The sequence below is a fragment of the Sceloporus undulatus genome, chromosome 1 (assembly GCF_019175285.1).
Source record: "Sceloporus undulatus isolate JIND9_A2432 ecotype Alabama chromosome 1, SceUnd_v1.1, whole genome shotgun sequence".
Taxonomy (NCBI): Eukaryota; Metazoa; Chordata; class Lepidosauria; order Squamata; family Phrynosomatidae; genus Sceloporus; species Sceloporus undulatus.
The window spans coordinates 111,236,427-111,257,645 of NC_056522.1; the positions used below are offsets into that span (position 1 = coordinate 111,236,427).

The 21,219-nt window shown below is 37.5% G+C and overlaps 1 protein-coding gene across 2 annotated transcripts in view; it reads right to left on the reverse strand.

Moving 5' to 3' along the window:
• Positions 1 to 21,219, reverse strand: part of AFG1L (AFG1 like ATPase) — an 80,823-nt gene that overhangs the window by 52,449 nt on the left and 7,155 nt on the right. The window contains exons 2-6 of one of the 2 annotated variants that reach the window (XM_042473369.1): positions 19,781 to 20,004; positions 15,310 to 15,361; positions 14,384 to 14,485; positions 11,986 to 12,116; positions 4,440 to 4,539 (exon numbers count right to left, since the gene is read on the reverse strand). In XM_042473369.1, the coding sequence (XP_042329303.1) occupies positions 4,440 to 4,539; positions 11,986 to 12,116; positions 14,384 to 14,485; positions 15,310 to 15,361; positions 19,781 to 20,004 (609 nt within the window). The remainder of the gene's footprint in view (positions 1 to 4,439; positions 4,540 to 11,985; positions 12,117 to 14,383; positions 14,486 to 15,309; positions 15,362 to 19,780; positions 20,005 to 21,219) is intronic. The other variant, XM_042473379.1, reaches the window with a different exon arrangement.

Sequence of the window (21,219 nt, forward strand, 5' to 3'; positions counted from 1 at the left end):
TATGAAGCATGCTTACAAGACCACACTTCTCTCTGATCGTGTAAATATCTCTACTTTGGGTGTGACTTATTCTGTCAATTACCTTACTTTGACTAGAGTGGAACCATCTGAATTTTGACTTAAATCTTCTCTGGTTCTTGGACCCCTCATTAGTAGTTTGGCAGTTTTTAATCCCTTCTCCTTACTGCTCCTAGGTAGTTACTGACTGATGTGACAATGGGTGGTTAGTGTGGTGGTGGGCAGAGAGGCAAGAAACTCTTGCCATCAATGAGACTGAACCTTCCCCTACCTCCTCAGCATTTCAATGTTCAGATGCTTCCTGGAGCTATTGCTGTGTCTTACAACTCTAGGTTTGGGCAGTGTTCAGGAATGCTTTTCATTAATGCCACCTGATGGGAAGGATGGACTCATTTTCAGGCTGCTAAGAATTATTCATGCCTTCCTAACCTCAGAGTGAGACTTACTGGAATGTTGCATTTATATAAAGCTGCATTCTTTTCAACACAGAAACTTTAGTTGGCACAGAAACTGGCAGCATGCCTCTTGGCAGGTCTGGACTGTTGGGAGCAGGTTATGCTAATTTTTTCAGTTATCTATCGTGACTCTCTATTTCCTTCAGAGCATTTCAGTGTTTATGTCTACAACACTTAGCAGTTTAAGTCCAATTAAAAGAACACACCCATTTTCTGAAACCTGTAAGAACATCTATTCTCAGCAAAGATATCTTTTGCACATGCTGCCAACTGATCAAATATATACAAGCTGTTAATGACTGCCCCCAAATTGTGCACATCTTTTCCCATGAAGACATGGAATAGCTCAAAAGTTGAGCATTTTCACCAAAGTGTTGCCAATCCATTTCTCCCTCTTGTACTAACTTTTGAAAGTGGTGCTTAAGACAGTAAGACAGTGGGGATAGTTACTATGGGATAAGCTTTGTATGTTTTTTTAAAAAAATGTATTTAAAATGGACTTAATCCTGATTTAATTCTAAAAGGACCTTGACAAACTGTAAAGCTGAGTCAAAACTAACAAAATGAAAATAATTTTTAAAAGGATAAACGTAAGAGCTGGCATGGTGAGTTGTCTGAGCATGAGACTATAACTATGACTCTGGAGACCAAGGTTTGAATCTTTGCTCATCCATGGAAACCCACCAGGTGACCTTGGGTAAGTTGCACTCTCTTGGCCTTAGAAGAAGGCAAGGCAAACCTCATCTGAACAAATTCTGCTATGAAAACTCCATGATAAGGTCACAATAAGTTGGAATTGAATTGAGAGCACACAACAACTACATCTAAGCAGGAAAAATTAAATGTAGAAACACAGCATGAGTGGCACCTAGTTTGAAATCAGTTAATTAGAAAAGGATCTAGGTCTTAGCAGACCACAAGATAAACATAAGGAAACAGTATGATGTGGCAGCCGAAAAAGCTAATGCACTTCTCGGCTGCATTAACAAGAATATGATGTCCAGATCAAGAAATGTAGCAGTATCATTCTATTCTGCTTTGATCAAATTTAACAGGAAACACCCTGTCCAGTTCTGAGAAGTACAGCGACAAGCTGGAATATGTCCAAAGGAGAGTGACCAAGATGACCCAATTTCTGGAAGCCAAATCCTATGAAGCACATCTTAGGGAGTTAAATATGTTTAACTTGGAGAAGAGAAGATGCTGATCTCTAAATATCTGAAGCAACATCATGGAGATAGAGAATGTTTTTTCCTGCTGTTCTAGAGAGTAGAACACAAACCAATGGATTCAACATACAAGAAAAGAGATTCCACTTAAACATTAGGAAGAACTTACTTAATGTAAGAGTACTGTATATACTTGTCTATAAGTCTAAAAATGCATGCCGAAAAATTGATCCCAAAATCCTAGGTCAACTTATTTATGGTTCAGTATGGTAATGTGATAGCAGCTCTTTCAGATTTCCTTATACAGTTTCTTTCTGTCCTGAGACACGCAGATAGAGTCCTTGGTGATTGATGTTTGTTTAACAGTCCTACTCCCACCTGGCACTTCGCTGTCTTGGGAGTGAAGGCTGGAGCACTGAAGCCTTGTTATCGATTGCTGTTTACCTCTTGCCACTGAAGCAGCCTCCAAATTTTACAATTGACCTATCCATGGTCATGTAAAAAATCCATAATTTTGGCCCCAAAACTTGCCCTCGACTTATACATGAGGTTGACTTATACTTGAGTATATACAGTAGTTTGACAATGAAGAGACTGGCTCAAAGGATGGTAGACTCTCTCTACCCTTCTAGGTCTTTGAACAGAGACAGGATGGCCATCTCTCTAGAGTGCTTTACCTGTGTATTGCTGTATGACACGGGTATGGACTGACTGTATGGACTGACAGGGGTTATATATACCCAGTCATTTTTGAACTGACATGTAGTTTTGTTATCTAATAAAAGTGTTAGTTTATCCACCTCAGCCATTTCATATAATTTCAATAGCCACTCATCTGCCAAAGGGATCTCTGTGGTTTTCCATTTCTTTGTGTATACTAACTTTGCTGCAGGTACAATATAAAATACAATCCTCCCAATTTATTTCTCATTTTGTGGATCTAAAGGGTGTAGCATATTTCATGTACCTCTAGATCTAATGATTAATTCAGTTTTAAACAGTTCATTATGATTCTATGTATTTGTGTCCAAAACGGTTGGGGCTTTTCACACAGCCACAATGCATGGTAAAAAGTATCTCTTATTTTTGTTACACTTCTAATAACTTCTTGATTATCACGAAAACTGCTGTTTCACATAAGTCTTGAATCAAATCTATATAACACTGTAAAGGCCTTACTACAACCGTAGTACTAGTGAGAGTATATTTATATGTGTGTTTGTATGTTCCCCCTCAGGTTAGTTCTCCACCTATCAGATCTGAAGTGTTGAAGGACCCTTCAAAGCAGAGATAGGAAAATGGAGACTGGGGGAGGAGAAAAAGGGAGGTCCTGCTGCAAGAGCAGAAACCCTCTTTGCAATGTTGGGTGTCATCCTGAGAAATCCCTCTGATTCAAAGACAACATATGCAAACTATAGTTCAGAATATAGCAGGATTAAGCAAATATCTACAGATTTAAGAACAATTTCAGTATTTATATATTTACAGGACTTGTTATAAACAACAACCCACACATATACAAAAGCCTATGTACAATTTGACTTCAATTCTTTAATACTACAGGTGTAGATTCCCCCCTCTCCCAACATCTAGTTGTCTCAATTTGGGCATGTTTCTTCACGCCGGTACATCTATTACCAGTGTCTTTGAGGCATTGGTAGTTGTAGCCAATAAAAGTTGTGTCTGACCTCATAATGTGAGTGTTGCGTGCTATTTCAGACGGAGGAGAACTTGTCCCTGAACACACAAATGTTATTTCCAAGAAAAGCTTTGCTTCTTTTTTAAGCTTTTATGTAGCAAGGAAGACATGAAATGTGCTTTTTGGGTCTTCAGTTTATTATAAATGAACATTATTTTGAAAGTTTCAGTAAATGTTTATTGAAAACATTTAAGATTTTAATTTTATTTTAGGAGCACTCAGAATTCTGGTTTGTTATTACATGTCTTGCTACAGCCATTCCAGTTTCAATCCTCTACATGCTTCCTCTGGAGTGAATTTCATTGATGTTAGGGCTTAAGAACATCTTGATTGTCCATGGCTATATATATTTTTTCTACTTTATCATACATTTATTACTTAGTCCATGATTCCTCCAAATAGTTCAGGCCAGAATGTCTGATTTTCCCACATTCTCCATTTTATTCTCAAAACCTACCATTAGGCACAGAAATAAAGACTGTGCCAGCATCACTCAAGTGATCTTTATGGCTGAATGAGGACTTAAACATAGCCCCCCCCCCCTCCAATAACCATACCACATACATGACAGAATTTGTTTTTTCAGCCCATGCTCTCCCTCAAATGTCAATAATAATACCAGAGAAATAAATAACTACCCGGGGGGGGGGGGCAATTTTACGTCCATCCTTGCCCAATTCTTTTCTGTAGCTTCTGCTTCCGGTTAGCTTAAAATTGTTATTAGCTCTACAACACTTTTAAAAAAGGAAGAGTGGATGAGATTTAATGCGGTCATCCATGAGCTGAAAGAGATTTCATTTCTGGAAGGAGAAATGCACTTTGCTTTTGCCACTGTAACTCTCCTTTAATTCATGGTCTAACTATATTGTATCCAGTGTTGACTATGCTGCTTTTGAAGCATGAATGCATTCATCACTTTCAAACATTTTAACAACCAAGACAGCATGCAATTTATGGCATAGCACAAAATCATAATAAAAAATATATATAAAAACAGAAGATATTGTTTTTAATTATAAAATTTATACATGTAAAGCTAGCTTATTGGCAAAAATTATTAACAAAAATTGACAATACCAATATGTTGTTTGTTTTTACCTTCTGGTGGCCTGTTGGATGTTGCCACAACAACAACACCATTTTGGAACAGGTTTTCAAAGAGCTGCTTGAGAATCATGGCATCAGCAATATCTGTGACCTGTATAAAACAACACCGGCCATCATCAAAGCCAAGTTCTGACTTGTGCCATTAGCAGATCTGCAACTGGCTTTGTCAACTAAATGCTGGAAGATTCTAAATTACCACTTGCAAGAGAAAAGGGGAGGATAATTAATAAGCAGAGAGTGTGTGGCAATCTTTTCTAATATGTCAGTTCTTTATTGCTGAGCCCCACCACTTTTAACAAATTGCTAAACAGTTCTGTTTTAACTTCCATTCTAAAACTACAGGTGGAAAACACAGAAAACCAGAACTGTTCCCAATTAATTTGAACAGCCACACAACTTCCCCTCTCCAATGAAGCTCAAGAAAGAAATATACACCAGCTGCTTTATATTTCTGTTACCTTTCAGCAAAGGTTCACAGAGGTGACTTTAAATGGTCATGGAACTTTTGGGGAAAAGGACAAGTAGCCAAGTATACATAATCAGTTGCTGTTGAAAATAGAATGATATGACATAGATACTATTGTGTGATTGTTACACATAACAATTCAACAGATGGCCCATCACAAAAAATAAGCAATTTCATTGTTCTTTTTAAGTGCCTTCTATTACTGTCCATGAATAATCAAAAAGGCACTGCAGTCAGTTCCAGCACAGTCAGCCTCTTCTAACCTTCACAGACACAAATCATTCTCTCTTTCTCTCTCATAGTCACACACACACTCCAATAAAAAAATGGGGGCAACAATTAATGATGAAAAGAAACTTTTGTCTCAGAATTTTCACTTCACTGCTTATTGTTTCTCAAATTATTACAGCTGTGCGTAAGATACTAACTTTATATTATGCAGAATTTCATTTAAACATGCAAACTTAACAATGGCGGAAAAGAGCTACTAGAACAGCGGGTATGAAAAGAGGTGCAAATAAAAGTGGTGGTGGTGGTGGGAAGAACTGACAGTATTTCTGTAATCAGGGAAACCTTTGTTCATAGTGGACCTCTTTGGTTTTTAAAAAATCCATGATGCATGAGCTTTGCAGTTCTACTTTTGTAAACAGCTCTACCTAAACCAATTTACATACAGTTTTAGGATTTCAGAAGGCTGCAAAAGTGTGAGCACTAGTAACTGCTCACACAGAAAGTCCAGATATATAATGAAACTAAAAACAGGGATCTCTGGACTTGCCATTAAGAAGTCGACATCAAATAGATATCCAAAACATCATTGCAACTGGTCTTAGTAATATCATTGAAATAGTCGAAAGAAAGAAAGAAAGAAAGAAAGAGATGTGCACCCTATGTAATGCAGTTAAGAAGAAAAGTATGCCCTCCTCTGAGTTTAGAAACAGAAGCAGAAAATGTCATATGGTTGGATAATGGTTTACAAAAGGAAGACTTTGACAAGGCACAACACTTTGATACATTAAACTATAAAATATTTATGAGAAAGGGGAATGTGATGAGGGCCTCTCAGTTGATGTTTTGATGTTGCAGAATTTGAATCTCTTTGCCTACTAAAATAGATTATTTTTTTAAAGCTACTTTATTTTTTTTTAAAAAAAGAAAAAGCAAGAGTCATTCTGTGTACTTGGTTGCCAATTTATGTCCTTTTGATCCTGTATAGCTTTGGAAGGGAAGACAAAAGTGAAAGCATTCTCAAAGCTCAGGTTCTTTCTATGCCCAGCATTCATTATAAAAAGGAACAAAAGAAAAGGATACAAATTACCAATAAGAGAGATTTGCTAATGGAGAGAATGGGGGGAAATTCATTAGTATTGATGAAAAAAGATTTTTATGACCTAGACTTACTTTCTTTTCACTTAAGTTGAAAAAAATGTTAATAATGTATGTGTCTAGTGCTTGAAGCTCAGTTACCCTCTGATTGGTACCATTTGTTAAAATAAATGACAAATATAAGCACATAAGCAATGATTAGCGTTACCACAAAAATAATATTTTAACAGTGCAGTCCTAGATATATTTACTCAGTAGTTCCACTGTATTCCATGGCACTTATTGTCTAGCATGTGTGGACTGTAGCCTAACGTGTTTTTATTACGGGGTTTGAACAGCTTTACTGCTTGTTGGTACTGCCTAAAAATTCTTTATTTTACCAAACATAAAATATAGACAGACATTTTATTTCTGTATGATTCTTGGTTTCATAGCTTAAGTGTTCTATTTTTTTTGGTGGCATTAAGATAAATGAGATAATATTTAATTTCTGAAAAGTTTAATTGTTTGTTTTTAGGCATACAGGAGCATGACACAAGACTAAGGGCAAACACAGACATAATATAAAGAGAGCACTCACTGCTGATCCACGAGTCCCAGGATGAGCCTGGCTTCCTCACAGCTTCACAACTGAAATGACAGACGTGCATACCAGTGAACTGAACGCTGGTTTAGCCGTCAGTCTATGTCTCCCCACCATTTTCCTATGCTTCAGATGGGCTGTGCATCTTTTTTGATTTCCAAACATGCCCACTGAAGATTCACGCATTTATCCATATATTTTTTATAAATGATATAAACACTTCTTTTGAAAGTGCAAAACTGTTTCAGGAATTAGCAGGAAGAGTTTTCTTAGTAATGTCATGAGCATCAGCCAATCAACCACAGAGAGTTTCTGCTATAAATGTTGCAGACTGCTTCATCCCTTGAGCCCAAAGAGAAACAAATATATTTGGAGTCCAAATTTTGGATTAAGTGCAGATACTTCCATTCTTCTCCAAAAGTTTTACATCTGTCTTCAATGCAAGGCTTCAGACCTGTGAAAGATAGGCTGATCTCCAAAGTTTAAAGAGTAACACCATGGAATGGCAAAAAAAAAAAAAAAGTTAGCTACTGTCTATCTACTAAACCGGACCTCTGCTTAAATACTTAACATGGGGTGGGCAAAGTGCAGCTCCCACATGTTGCTGGACTGCAGCTCCCAGCATTCATCCTCCCAACTGTTGTTGTTGTCCAATAATATTTAAAAGGCAGTTAACAACAACAACAAACTTTGCCCACCACTGACATATATTCATAAAGGGAGGAAATGAATCAAGAAAACTACACAGAAACAGCATAAAGATGCAACAAAGAATTCAGATATGGACCATTCTTTCCATATGATTTATGCTGATATTCAGAAAGCCTTTGCCAACTAGCCATACCAACTTCTCTAAACAGCAGCTAATCATAAACCAGAACATAGCTCAGCAACCTATAAAACAGAGAAAGAGGAACTATCATGTTTAACCCATAAGCCACTACAGTAAAAACCACCAGAACCATCCCACAAGAAATAGTGTCTTAGGGCTGAAACAGCCCTGAATGAGTGGCTTTATGCCATCCCTCTGAACACTGGATCAGGGGCGCGGCAACTGCACACCGCTGCCCAGATCCAGCTATTTGCCTGCTCAAAAAGAGGCAGCAAAATGCCGCTCCTTTTTGAGCCGGCAAAAGGGCATTCTTTCTGTCGCTGCTGCGACTTTGCGATGCTCAGGTGGCATCTAAACGCCATGCCACCAGAGAGCACTGTGAAGCCAGCCCATGTGCGGGCAGGCGGGTGGCATTGAGGCGGTGTCAGGGTATGCAGCATGCATACGCCACACCCCCACACTGCCCGCAAGGCAGCTTTTACTGCTGGTCTGTACAGGCCGAGAGTTTTCAGAATTAAGAAAGCACTATTATAGCAGCTCAGTTCAATCAATACAGAAGCTGTGATTTTTGCACCATATTCCAGCCTGTACTAAGGCAAGCAAATTAGGCTAATAAAGTCCCATTTCATTTAGGAACATGCCCTTTCCTATATACTACTGCAGCAAACTTTTTAAAAAACTTACCTACATTTTAATCACTAAGTGTGTTGTTTCACTTGAAACAAAATGAGTAAATGTTCAAGCTGAATGTGGGGTTCCAAACAAAATCAAAAACAAAAAAACTCAAGAAGAACCCTTCAATCTTTTGAATATTGTCAATATACATGGCAGCTAATCATGTTATATTTACTTAACACTCCTGGTTATGAAATTTAGAAATAAGAGCTGAATACAAATATTTAAGCGTTAGTTCAAATGTAGGTTAATGTGAATGTTGATAATTACTTTAAAAATCTTTTTGCTACAGGTCTACCAAATAAAGCTTTCGAGAACATGAACTGATCCAAGTGGTTTCTGATGAGGGATGTGAAAATCTACTGGTCTCTTTTTCACATTCTGACAACCTCAAAGGCATTCTAGATCTCTATCGTTTTCATATTGCGTTGACTTCCTCCCCCTTCATGTACAGTAATTCATATGTATTTTTGTGCACATTATTTAAAAATGTACTAATTTCCTAATCAACTAAAGTGTTTGTACTTATTTTAATAATGTATTCTTTCCTGTTGCACATATTGTTCACACATAAACACACACATTTTTATCTGCACAAAAGGTTTGTGTATGCCTCCTTCCCCACCCACAAAAAAGAATTTTGCAGATGGGATGTCCTGTATTTTGCAGCAAGTCTAGGGAGATACAAAACATCTCAGTGCAAACCAAACAAGTATCTTTTCCATTCCTATTTTTGACCAGCAGAAAAGGCAGATATGCCCTATTGGCCTTTGCCGTAAACTCATTCTGAAAAGGTATTTTCCAGAGTTACAATAGTACAGAGATAATTTCTTGAACAATCAGTTTTTGTTCGTTTTTCAAATTCTCCAGAACGTATAGTATAAATAGAAGGGTTTTTTTTTTATAAAAAAATTCAAACACCTTTGAACAATATACCCAGTGGAGCTAGGAAACACTCAGATCTACTAGAAAGTGTTGAAGGTTGATATAGGCTCAGTTTTCTGAAGCCATGGCCTTCAGTGGGCAACCCCCTGGCAAACAGCTCTTTCAGATTTCAAGTATCCACCTGCTGGTACAAATAACTGTGACCAACAACATGAAAGTATTGTGAAGGTTAAAAAAATGTGGGAGAGCAGGAAGCAGTGAATTAGTGGTATTTTAATCAGACAACCCATCTTGATTGGCATTTTGAAATATTACATTTAATCTGTCTAAACAAATGATGGTTAAGAATCATAGGTTGCCTTTCATGGATTTTTTTTGTAATTCTGTGCTCCCTTTTGCCACTAATAAAGCCACTGTTATAGTATCCAATAATGCAATCAACCACTGTTACCCAAGTGCTTACCACCCAACTATCTAACCCATTAAAACCATATCTCACTCTCCTTCATCCTAATGACAGTCCATTAATATACATATCCTAACAGCTCTGAAGCCAAGCCTTACCTGTTACTGATTTAACAGCATCCAAGGCTTAAAGTCAAGCTATATTATATGAAGTACATCTCCATAGTATACTATGCCAGTTTCCTATCAAAGGAAGAAATTAGGCTAGACTGGTGTAAATTGTTTTTGGCTAATTCACGCTATTTAGCACATTCCCTATTCTCCAGTGGTCATTTACAAATGGTCTGTAGCTCAGTAGCTGTATATGATATACACACAATGGGATTACAAGTATTTTAATGATGAACTCCTCAACAGATTTATCACCTGTCAGGAAACAAACATACTTGATTGCCTTGTAGCACCTTGACTATTATTAGCCCAGCTGTGAATTTTCACATGCCAAAGAGAGAGAAAAATATATGGGTATACTGCAAAAGGAAAGTGGCAAGATTCCATAGAACAATGCCCAACTAACAGGAGGGACAGCTCATATACGAGTTTCTTAAAATTTCAAAACTGGAATAAATTTGGATTACAACTCTATACGGGCCTTTTTCGGGGAAGAAAACAGGGTAATTTTGTTTCAGTATTAAAGCACAAACTGAGGCAGTTTGTAGGATGGGACATTGCTGAATAAGACAGCAGTAGAAACAAATACAACAGTGAGATAGAATATCCTATTCAATATAGCACTGGAGGAAGGAATCTGATTCAAAAATGTTACTGTAGCTCCATTTCTTAGTTTTGTCCAGTTGCACACACAGCAATCTACATTGTTAAGTGATTGTGCTAGCTAGAAAAGTGCATCAGCACCAAAGAAACAATTTGGACACTCAGAAGACCTATATACTGATGAATGCAGGTTTCCCCTCCTCCTAGGATATCTCAGCATGAAACTATACTTCAGAGAGTAAACAATGCATCCTTCTCTGTTTTAATAATGCTAAGGGCTGACAGGTACTTTGTGGGGAAAACTAAGTGGGCAGAAGGAACATAACAAGAGATTTCATAAAATATACTCTCCACAGTAACATTTTTTAAAGTTCTGCTACAGCACCCACCTCTCTCCTAAGCCAGTGCTTGTAGCAAGCACAAGACACTGGTTGGCCTTCAGAGCCAATCAATACTTGTCATCCCCAGTGCTGATCTTCTCCACTCTTTCACTCCTGAAAAGACTTCCTCTTCCAGACCATTTCAATCCATTAGTTTCATTACTAGATTTACAGATTAGAAATGAGCCCATTGAGGATATTGTCTAGGACAGCATACGAAGAGAAGAACTGGTAGGTATGAAATGAGTTCAGTGCTATCCACCCCACCACCAATTCTTAGCTACAAATGCTTCCTTTCATCTGTACATTCATATTATCCAGAAGACAAGAATCTACGGATCTATGGTTGCTACTAATGCATAATTCCATCCACAAATCTAAAGTTTGCCTTCCTTGGCAGTCAACCTCATTAACAACTGCAAAAGTTACAGAGTAGCTTTCCCTCCATTCTCCCAGAATTAAGTAGATGGATGTAGGTCTAAGGCTCTAGAAGTAACATTAGGTTCAATCTGCATATAATTGTCTACTGGGTTGAGAGCGTATGGTTACAGATCAATATTTTGCACCTCGGTCTATACTGCAAATTTAGATTTAGGGGGCAAAATACCCTAAAGGCACCAGAGCCGATGTGATCTCGGAGGCTAAGCAGGGTCAGCCCTAGCTAGTACTTGGATGGGAAACTGCCAACGAATACTAGGAGCTGTAGACTATATTAAGAGGAAGGAACTGGCAAAACCACCTCTAATTATTCCTCGCCTAAGAAAATCCTATGAAATTCATGTGTTCGCCATAAAATAGCAGGCAACTTGAAAGAACATACACATATACCGGATCTTCAGGTCTTGGGAGATATGGTGGAACAAATGTTTCCCAAATTATATGACATATGAGATTACTGAAATGAAGGGGCAGACAAATATTAATACCAACTGGTGTTTCACATTCCAGATCACCAGTAAAGATGTGACTTAAGTTTCTTATAAACAACTTTCACAGACTTTGATATTATTATGGGACACATAGATAGTACTCATGGATTTGGATTGTCTATGCCTATTTATATAACTAAAGATCTGAATAATATAGTAAAGCTAGTACATACTGGCAAAAAGCATTGAGAACACATAGGAAAAGAAGTATCTTGCTGGTTTTAATATCTTTTCTAGGAAAATTATATACATATACATGAACACATAAGACTTATTACTTACTTGAAATTCATCAAAACAGAGGAGACAAGCCTCCTCACTTATTTCAGCAGCTACAGGGGCTATTGGATCATACGATTTAGCCATTAACCCAGGTTTCCTTTTTGGTAGGCTCTGTTTAAGGCGATGTATTCCTAAAGTGAACGTAATTTATAGACATCATAAAATTAGAAATGGTCTCAATCTGTCTCAACCCCAAAAATCACAAATAACTTGCTATAAATTAGTAAAATCAAATTGACAATTTACATTAATAGCCGAGTCTTCCTAGATGAATAAAGAGAAGGGATGACAACTCTGTGTTGAAGTTGTACACCATGAAGAATAGGGAGCAATCTCAAAAAAAACTTGAAAAGAGCAATTAAATAAATTATTTTGGGCTGCATCTGCAGTGCAGAACTAATCCAGTTTGACACCACTTTAATTGCCAAGGCTCAATGCTATGGAATTCTGGGATTTGTAGTTTATTGTGGCATCAGAACTCTCTGCGAACAAAGGCTAAATGACTCACAAAACTATGATTCCCAGAATTCCCTACCACTGAGCCATGGCAGTTAAAGTGATGCCAAACTGGATTAGTTCTACAGTGCAGAAGCAGCCCTAAGAATTCCCAACTCAATAATGAAGGCATGAAATAAGGGCCAAAGAAGTAAGGGAGCTGTAAAGAAATCTTAAATAAGTATAAGGTGTATGTTGGCAGTGGTTCAGAACACACAGCAGAAATAATCCAGTTTGAGACCACTTTCACTGACCTGGGCTCAATGCTAGGAAATTCTGGGAACTGTAATTTTGTGAGACATTTAGCTTTCTCTCTCAGAGAGCTCTGGTGCCACAATAAATTACAATTCCTAGGATTCTCTAGCACTGAGCCAGGATAGTTAAAGCAGTCTCAAACTGGATTATTTCTGCAGTGTGTTTTGGACCAAGCTGAAGAGTCAGAAGGAACAAATGTACCAAAAGAGAAATTATTTTATTCAAAATAATGAATTGGGTCAGGTGCTCATACTTAAATATGAAATGGATCAATCATGCCTCTCAATCCATGCCTAGAATACCAGTGGTGTGCAATTTGTGGACCTAGATTTTTAGGGGACTGCAACACCTATCAGCCATATAGTCAATGCTATGGGATGATGGAGCTGTCCTTCTGCAATGTCTGAAGGGCAAAAGGTTACATATCCTTGTACTAGAGAAAAGGTTACTTATTCATGCAAATAATCAGGTAATTAGAGAGCTGTCATGGCTGTGAACTGGTAACCTCCCTTCCACTCCTGGAGAGGAACTAGTTCAAGCCCTTGTTTCTAATGAAGTATTGGTATAATACTGGAGCAATGTTGATATTCTATGATATCACAGTAAGTCAGTCAACAGTCAGTATTTAGATAGACTTAGCCAACTGCAATTATTAGGAACAATATCCCCCACCCCAGTTGTTTACTCTATTTAAATTACATTTGCTACATCTACTTTTAAACATTAATTCCCTTCTCTCTTATTACCTTTTCCTATCTTTGCTACATCTATTTGAAATACCTCGCTCTCTACTGATCATTAAAAAATAAATCTATTTATTGCACATCCTCACTTGCTTTGACTAAAGAGTTTTGTACATTTTTCAGGTACATGTACATCTCTGAATATAAGTCTGTCAAAATTGCATCACATTAGGTTATGATATTTTAATCACATGAACAAATAAAATAAGAGGCAGACAATCTTTCTACTGCCCATTGATGAGAAAGTGTAGCCTATATATCCAATTTTTAGTACTTTTCCCCACAGGAGTTTCTGGGGAAAGAAGCATTTCAGGAGACCTTTCTTCCAGCGGAGGCCTTAATTTAACTAGGAAGAAAACTGAAACTCAACTTCCAGTTTACTTCCTTCTAAATAAAGGCCTCTATTGCGCTTCATAGACTTGGGTGCTCCAAACATGGCAAAATTATTCCCATCCTCTTTGGATGTGTGTGTGTGTGTGGGGGGGGTGAGTTAAAAAGAAATGTGGGAAACTTTTTTGGAACAAAATTGGGCCCATACAGACAGGCCAAAATAAAGCTGCTTTGGGTCACTTTGGAGGTATGCTGTTTAAATGATGTATGCGTCCTAAGAGTCTGGAAGCCGGGCCAAAGCCATGCTCCAGTTCTTAGGACTAGATCATGGCTTTGGCATGGCTTCTGGACTCTTAGGATGCATGCATCATTTAAACAGCATACCTCCAAAGTGATCTGAAGCAGCTTTATTTTGGCCTGTCTGTATGGAGCCAATTGGGAGGCTGGGGGCAAAATTTTCACACCTTTCATTAGTGTAATAAAAAATATTCAAGAGACAACAGATGACAAACTGCTTTATGAATATGGAAGACTGATACAAAACAATATGTGAGAGCTGAGGGATTTAAACTTACTTTTGTGCACGTCTAGCATGAAGCCATGGAAATGGACTCTCTTTTTCCTTTCTACCTCTAACTGGGAATAAAAAATGTCCATCACCATTGTCTTTCCTGTGCCTTAAAAAAACACACAACAACATCCAACAGGTTGTTAATTTAAAACACTATGTACTGATTACTGTAATGACTGTTCGTTAGCATTGAGCTAATGAAATCACAACCATGATCTGAAATCATTATCTTTGGGAAGCAAGACATCAATGTTCATGGATAGGATCATTTGTATTTTCAGATCTGAAGTATTACACTGGAACTAACAAATATAATTATTGCTTGCATCTTAAATACCTCAAACATTGTTCATAGTGAATAACTATCCATTTCACTGCTTATTTTATTTCTTTTTAAAGAGTCCAACTAGTTCAATATTCTGTCTTAATGATGGCTAGCCAGGTTCAAAAATTTGCTTTTTTTTTTAAGAGTACAGATTCAAGATTCTAGGTGTTGCCATCCCAAAAAGCAATGTCTCCAAGCTCTGAGACAAATGCTTTAAGAAACTCATAGATGCAGTGAATGCATCCAAGGTATAGTGGTCATGATTGCATGCCAGCCAGAAACCAGAATTCACAGGCAAATCAGGACTCACAAAATGAACTACAAATATTTATATATAAGTAATAAAGCTATATTAATATGGCTTGATCCATAAATCAATCAAAATCTGTCAATATTCAGATTTGACTTGTAATACCAAAGATCTTGAAATACAGGTAATTAGTAGTTCAAGCCAGACTTATTTCACTGATTTAGTCCCATTGTTATAATTGGAAATTTTTGCATTCTATTGACTGGTACAGTTTGGGAGTTTACCAATAATGCCAATAATAATTATGTTAATAAAACATTTTTGACATACTTTACCGTAAAACCTTTAGACTTACCAACATCTCCATAGACATAAAGGCCTTTCGGAGGTTTGTATCTTGTAAACCACTGTAAATTAAGAAAAGAATTATATCTTTTCTTATAATCATAACAGTTATAATCGTAACAGTTATTAAAATATTTATATCCTGCTCTTCATCCAAGGATACTAGAGGCACACCTGCTGGGGCACTTTTAGCAAATCACACTCTCTCAGCCTTAGGGAAAAGCAATGGCAAACCCCTTACTGAATAAGACAGGAGATTGCCAAGAAAACTCTATGATAGGGTTGCCATACATTGCAGTACACCTGAAGGCACATAACAACCATGGTTTACTGAGGTGATCCTATGTTAGTCAAATTTTGTCTCTTCTTAATTTTTTTTAAAAAAAATAGTTTATAATGTTACAGTGGGAAAGTGTCATTTTACTGACGCACAATGGCACTACAACTCATTTTTTTAAAAGTAAGAAAAAAAGGGGGAACACCCCCCCCCCTCGTATGTTTCAGAATTAAAAATAAACCCACTAAAAACTGGGATAAAATCTTTCACATGGTGCCAGGAATTGTCAGAAAATATTTCTGGACAACAGAAAAGTCACTTAATTTTTTTAAAGAAGAAATACAGCAACATTGCAAACTCCAATACCCTCACAATATATTTGTTTGTCTGGAAGAGCCATATGGATAATATTCATATGGACCAATATCAAAAAAATAAAATAAACAGTTACCTTCTTGTACCCAACAGGGTTTTAGACATCCACTACTTCGACTGGAGCTGCATGTAAACAGCTTTTGAAACTGGAGAGTCTATTGTTCAAAGTTAAAACTAAGGTAACCTTAAACAGTTCTTTGGCTTTCAGCTATGCTGACAAACATTTCATCATATTTGGCTGTCTTTACTGTTACACTTTTTTACATTGGAAAATAGTCTCTACGCATGCATGGCATTCCAAGCATGTATAAAACAACAACCTGGTATCAAGACAAATCTCATCAGTTTATGCAATTACACAGAAATCAAATATAATATTCTGCAAATGTAGTTCTTATTTTGACATGCTATCTTTTTGCAATCACTGAAATACAAGACAAGATTAGAAACAAATTCAAGTTACTATTGTCTGTTTTCATGTGAAGTTAACCAATTTCCTAAATTGCATTTCAAGTAAGAGAAGCACATTACAAAATATAGGAAAGAATACAGTACGTTTTCCATATCACAACAAGTTTTCCATATCACAACATTCAAGTTTCTTTGCCTCTGAAGTTTCAATATATTCAAGCAAGCAATGAAGGCCAACTGTTACAGCAAAAGCATTTGAAGATTTCATTTAGAATTAAATTAAAATGTGGCTCAAAATGTTAATTTAATTAGTCCAGTATCTACTGTGTACCAGATCTGATGTTTTCTATGTAAAAGACAGTGGGGTTCAACTGCCAATATCTCCAAGTAAACACAATTAAAAGGATGTCTGCAGGGACTCTGTAGAGCTGAACAGTGTTTGGTTGAAGAGCCCTTTGATCTGACAGTGCAAAGATTCTCTCTACAGCTTTAGACTTCTGGCAGCTTACCACTTTGCTACACCTGACATACCACACCTGCTCTATGCAGCGTTTCCACAAACTCCACTCTTCTCTAGGTCATCTTTGTTAATTTCCAATACATGAATTCCTAGCCCAGCAATGGAAAAAAAGACCCGTACCATGACATAAAAAGGGAGGAAAGGAGGGGGAGGAAAAAAGAAAGAGAGAAAAAAGAATGTGGTAGCACTTGTACAACCAATTGATTTTTATTTTAGCACAAGTTTTCATGGATACAAACCCATTTGTTCAGGTGCTGTACAGGGTGATATTAACGCCTCAGGTATAAGGTATATTTATACAGGTATAGGAGTGGGATAGAATGTAATAGGATCCAGAAAGATGCAAATCATGTTTTTGCCCTAAATTTTCAAAGGGATTGGCAATGTGATACAAGTCTTTCAGATCATTACAGTGCTTGATGTGTGAATTCAATAAATCTGCTTACCAAAAGTCAATTTCTGTGGGTTGAAATCTTTCTCTCTTTAGAAGATTCCACTTGTTCTATGTGCAGTAGCAAATGCTCCTGTATTACTATATGTAGTGTGCCATGAAGCCATTGTTTGTTCATACCTCTACTAATGGAGTGGAATTTGTGAATATAATTCAGTCCAGCTGTTTCTCTTTCTAGTCTTCCTTTGCAGTTACTCTGTAAGTAAATATACTTTTTATGTTGTGGGTGATGTTAATGCCCTCTTTTTAGACCCAGTACAACCAATACAACCAATACAACCAGTTCAGGAGAATAACACAGCCTTCTCACAAGCTCTGGGGGGCAGGCCTTTATCATCCTACAGACAACTGCTAAATGTTAAACAACTATTCACTTACAACAAGATACATAACATAGATGATATTACCAATACAAGGCCCTGCCACAACACCAACTGCCATCTACTCTGGGAGCAATATTGTAAGGGCCAATAATATCACCCACAACATCAGAGGTCCATTTACTTGCTCTTCCTCCAGCATGATATATGCCAATAATGCCATTTCACACTGCAGTGGGCAAACAGAACAATCTCTACACAAGTCACAAATAAATGGACACAAATTTGACATTAGAAATGGCAATACCAAAAAAAACAGTTGCAGAACACAACTGTCACTGGCTTTCCATTCCACCAAATGCATTTGAGGAATTAGACTTAAATCTACGAACATTCATGTTGCCAACATCTTTCTTTCAGTTAGTCTCAAAGGTGCTAACAAGATCTTGCAACATACAGTTGCAAAACATTTCAACTTTCCTGGACTTACAGTAAGGGATTTACAGGTTGCAGTCCCTGAACAAGGAAATTACAAAGGAAGGTTTATATCATGCTAAAAGTTCATGCTAAAAGAAAAAGCCAGCTAGTCTGAAAGGTGTTGCCACATTCCCTTTTTTCTCCCCTTCCATCCTCCTGTTCATGTTTCATGACACTAACCTTGTTACTTCTTTGAAAAGCACCATTCCACAGTCCTAGACAGAGGAACCTAGGGTTACTGGAGCAAGGACAATGTCACAGAATAATCCAATGTCTATAATTTGTTTCTGTTTACAGTCTGACTCTGCCACCTTCTGGCAAAAAGTTCTGTTATCAACGAATTCTTTTCAATATGTCAAACAAGTTTAAACTGAACAGCCAGTCAGCGCTCAACAACCTGAATGAAGTTTACAAATCATCATCACTACTGAAAACTGAGGCTAAGAGCAGGAGAGAACTGGGTATTCAGAAACGTCTGTGACACATTTGAAATCTGTGGATACTGCAGGAAAATAAACAGTGAAGAAAATGTGCATTACAAAGCATAGGTAGGATTACTCCTGCAGTAGGTACAATTAATAGGAACTCTGTGATTAATCCTTAATTAAGCCGGAACATCTTCCTTTGGTTCTTAAGCGACACATTTGACCAAAAGTGAAATATTGGTTTCTACTTGAGAAATTTATGGCCATTGGTCCCTCAGCTTAGGCATAAAGGAAAAATACGTGATTTCACTATAGCGTTGCATGTTTAAAATCAAGCTCAGATTGATATCCCGGACAGAAACTTTTATACAAGTAAACAGAGATAGTACAAGTAAAATTAAAAGATAAAGGTTTCCCCTTTGACATGATTGTCCAGTCGTGTCTGACTGTAGGGGGTGGTGCTCATCTGTTGCTAAACTGAGGGAGCCAGTGTTGTCAAAGATGACTCCATGGCCATGACTGCACAGAATGCTGTTACCTTCCTACCGAAGTGGTAACTTTTTATCTAACTGCATTTTTACACGCTTTCCAACTGCTAGGTTGGCAGAAATTGGGATTAGTGATGGTAACTCGCTTAATCATCCGGCACTTATGTCTCAAACTGCTGACCTGCCAACCTTGCAATTGTCACAGTCAGTATCCTAACCGCTGAACCACCTTGTCCCAATTAAAATTAAACATGAAAATGGGATTCACAGAAGCAGGATGGGGAGGGTGGCTATTTTATTAATTTTTCCAAAGCACAATGAACACAAGAATTCTACTACAGTATTGAGCATGGAGTGCTCCCATACAAGCAATACACTTTTCCACTGCATTGCAATTAGAAAGTTCTGGCTGTGCATCATGGCAACACATAGAATTAAGCAAGAGCCCTTTTCTACATAACTATCTCAAGCGGTAATATAAATTTGTCAGAATTAATTCTGATGCAAAACCAACTGTAACAAGTTTCTCATGTATATCCAGAATGGTGTTAGATAATAACTGTACTGTTTTGTGAAAGGAGGATATGAAGCTCAAGTTCTGATTTGTTGGAAAGTCCTAGGCATATTGTTCCTAGCCTGCTTCTTGTGTAAAGTGGGATTACTGATACAACTCATACATTCAGGAGTCAGAGAAGGAACAACAGATTATGCAGAAATGCCTAATGACAGTAGCTTACCTTGGATAAGATGTGTTTTGAACCAATTCTGTAGCCTTTAAGGGTTTCATGAAGCTTTTGTAAACACTTTATGACTTTTCTTTGTTGCTCATCATACTTCAGTTCCTGTGTTTTGATCAGAAACTCATAATGTTCTAAAGGTCCATTGCAAATCAACAAGGCTTTGGAACTGGTCTCTGTTAGATTACCAGCAGTTGCCTTCTCAGCTGCCTGAACTGTGTAAGCTGTAACAAAGAAATACAGAGAGAAAGTGGATTTGTTTTAATGTCCATAAGGGAGAAAAAAAGAATGAGCCATATTCTTGCATAATATGTTATTAGACCAGCAGAGCAGTTAGTTACAAGTAATTTTAAACTACACCCTCCACATTTGTGATTTTGATTTTGGCTGCTTTGGTTATTTGTGGATTTAATGTTCTCTCTAGGAATCTCTGGGTGTCCAATGTGACTCTGCTGGACACTGACCCAGAGATTCCTAGAGAAAATAATTCTCTAAGCATTTATAGGTGCACCAGTGCAATTCTATGGTCAATGTCTGCTGGATGTTGGTCAGAGTTGCACTGGAGGACCTAGAGATTCCTAGAGGTGTTATCTTCTTCACTTTCCTGGGGCACTGTGGCTCTAACCACAGCAAATGTGGAGGGCCCACTGTAGTCTTTAGATATTAATGTGGATTACTTCAAAATGTGGTGTGTCATCCCTGCTTCAATTGGGAGCTGTGTTCCATATTCCTACAGAGTTAGGGTCTGGACCTCTGCCCTAAAATCATGCCCTGATAGTATCACTGTATCAGGCTAGATTTTTTAACAATAAGGATTATTATTACTCAGACACAATTCAGACATGACTTCTGACTGTAGTTTTAAATGCACCAGTTTTAGTTACCCCAGGTTATAACAAAACACAGAAAAGCCGGGGGGAGGGGAATTAACACCCCCCCAGAATCCTAGTTGTAGGATTCTGAGAGTTGTATCCCAAAAACATTATTCCCAAGCTCTGGGCTGTACAATACAAACATTTGGACTAGGCATTAACTGTTTATGAGACACTAGTCTGGCTGTAGTCCACCAGCCATACACGAACTCTTAATGTTTTTCCACAGCTCCAGGAGGTTGCAAAATTTCAAGAAAACACAAATGGTAGTACAACACAGTTGGTGTGCTACTTTGAGCCTAGGGGTATGGGAGAGAGGGTTATAGTTAGAAAGGTCTCATTTAAATAATAATAATAAATAAATAAAAATTTTATTTATATACCGCTTTTCTAAAAAATCAAAGCGGTTAACAACAAGTGCAATTCAGAACAATAAAGCAACATCAAACATTAAAAGCATCTACATCATCTCATAAGCAACAATAACATCAATAGCAATAAAAACCAAAACACATGACAGCTCAACAATGCTGTCTGGAGGAGAAGGGGAGCATCACAGGAGTCAGG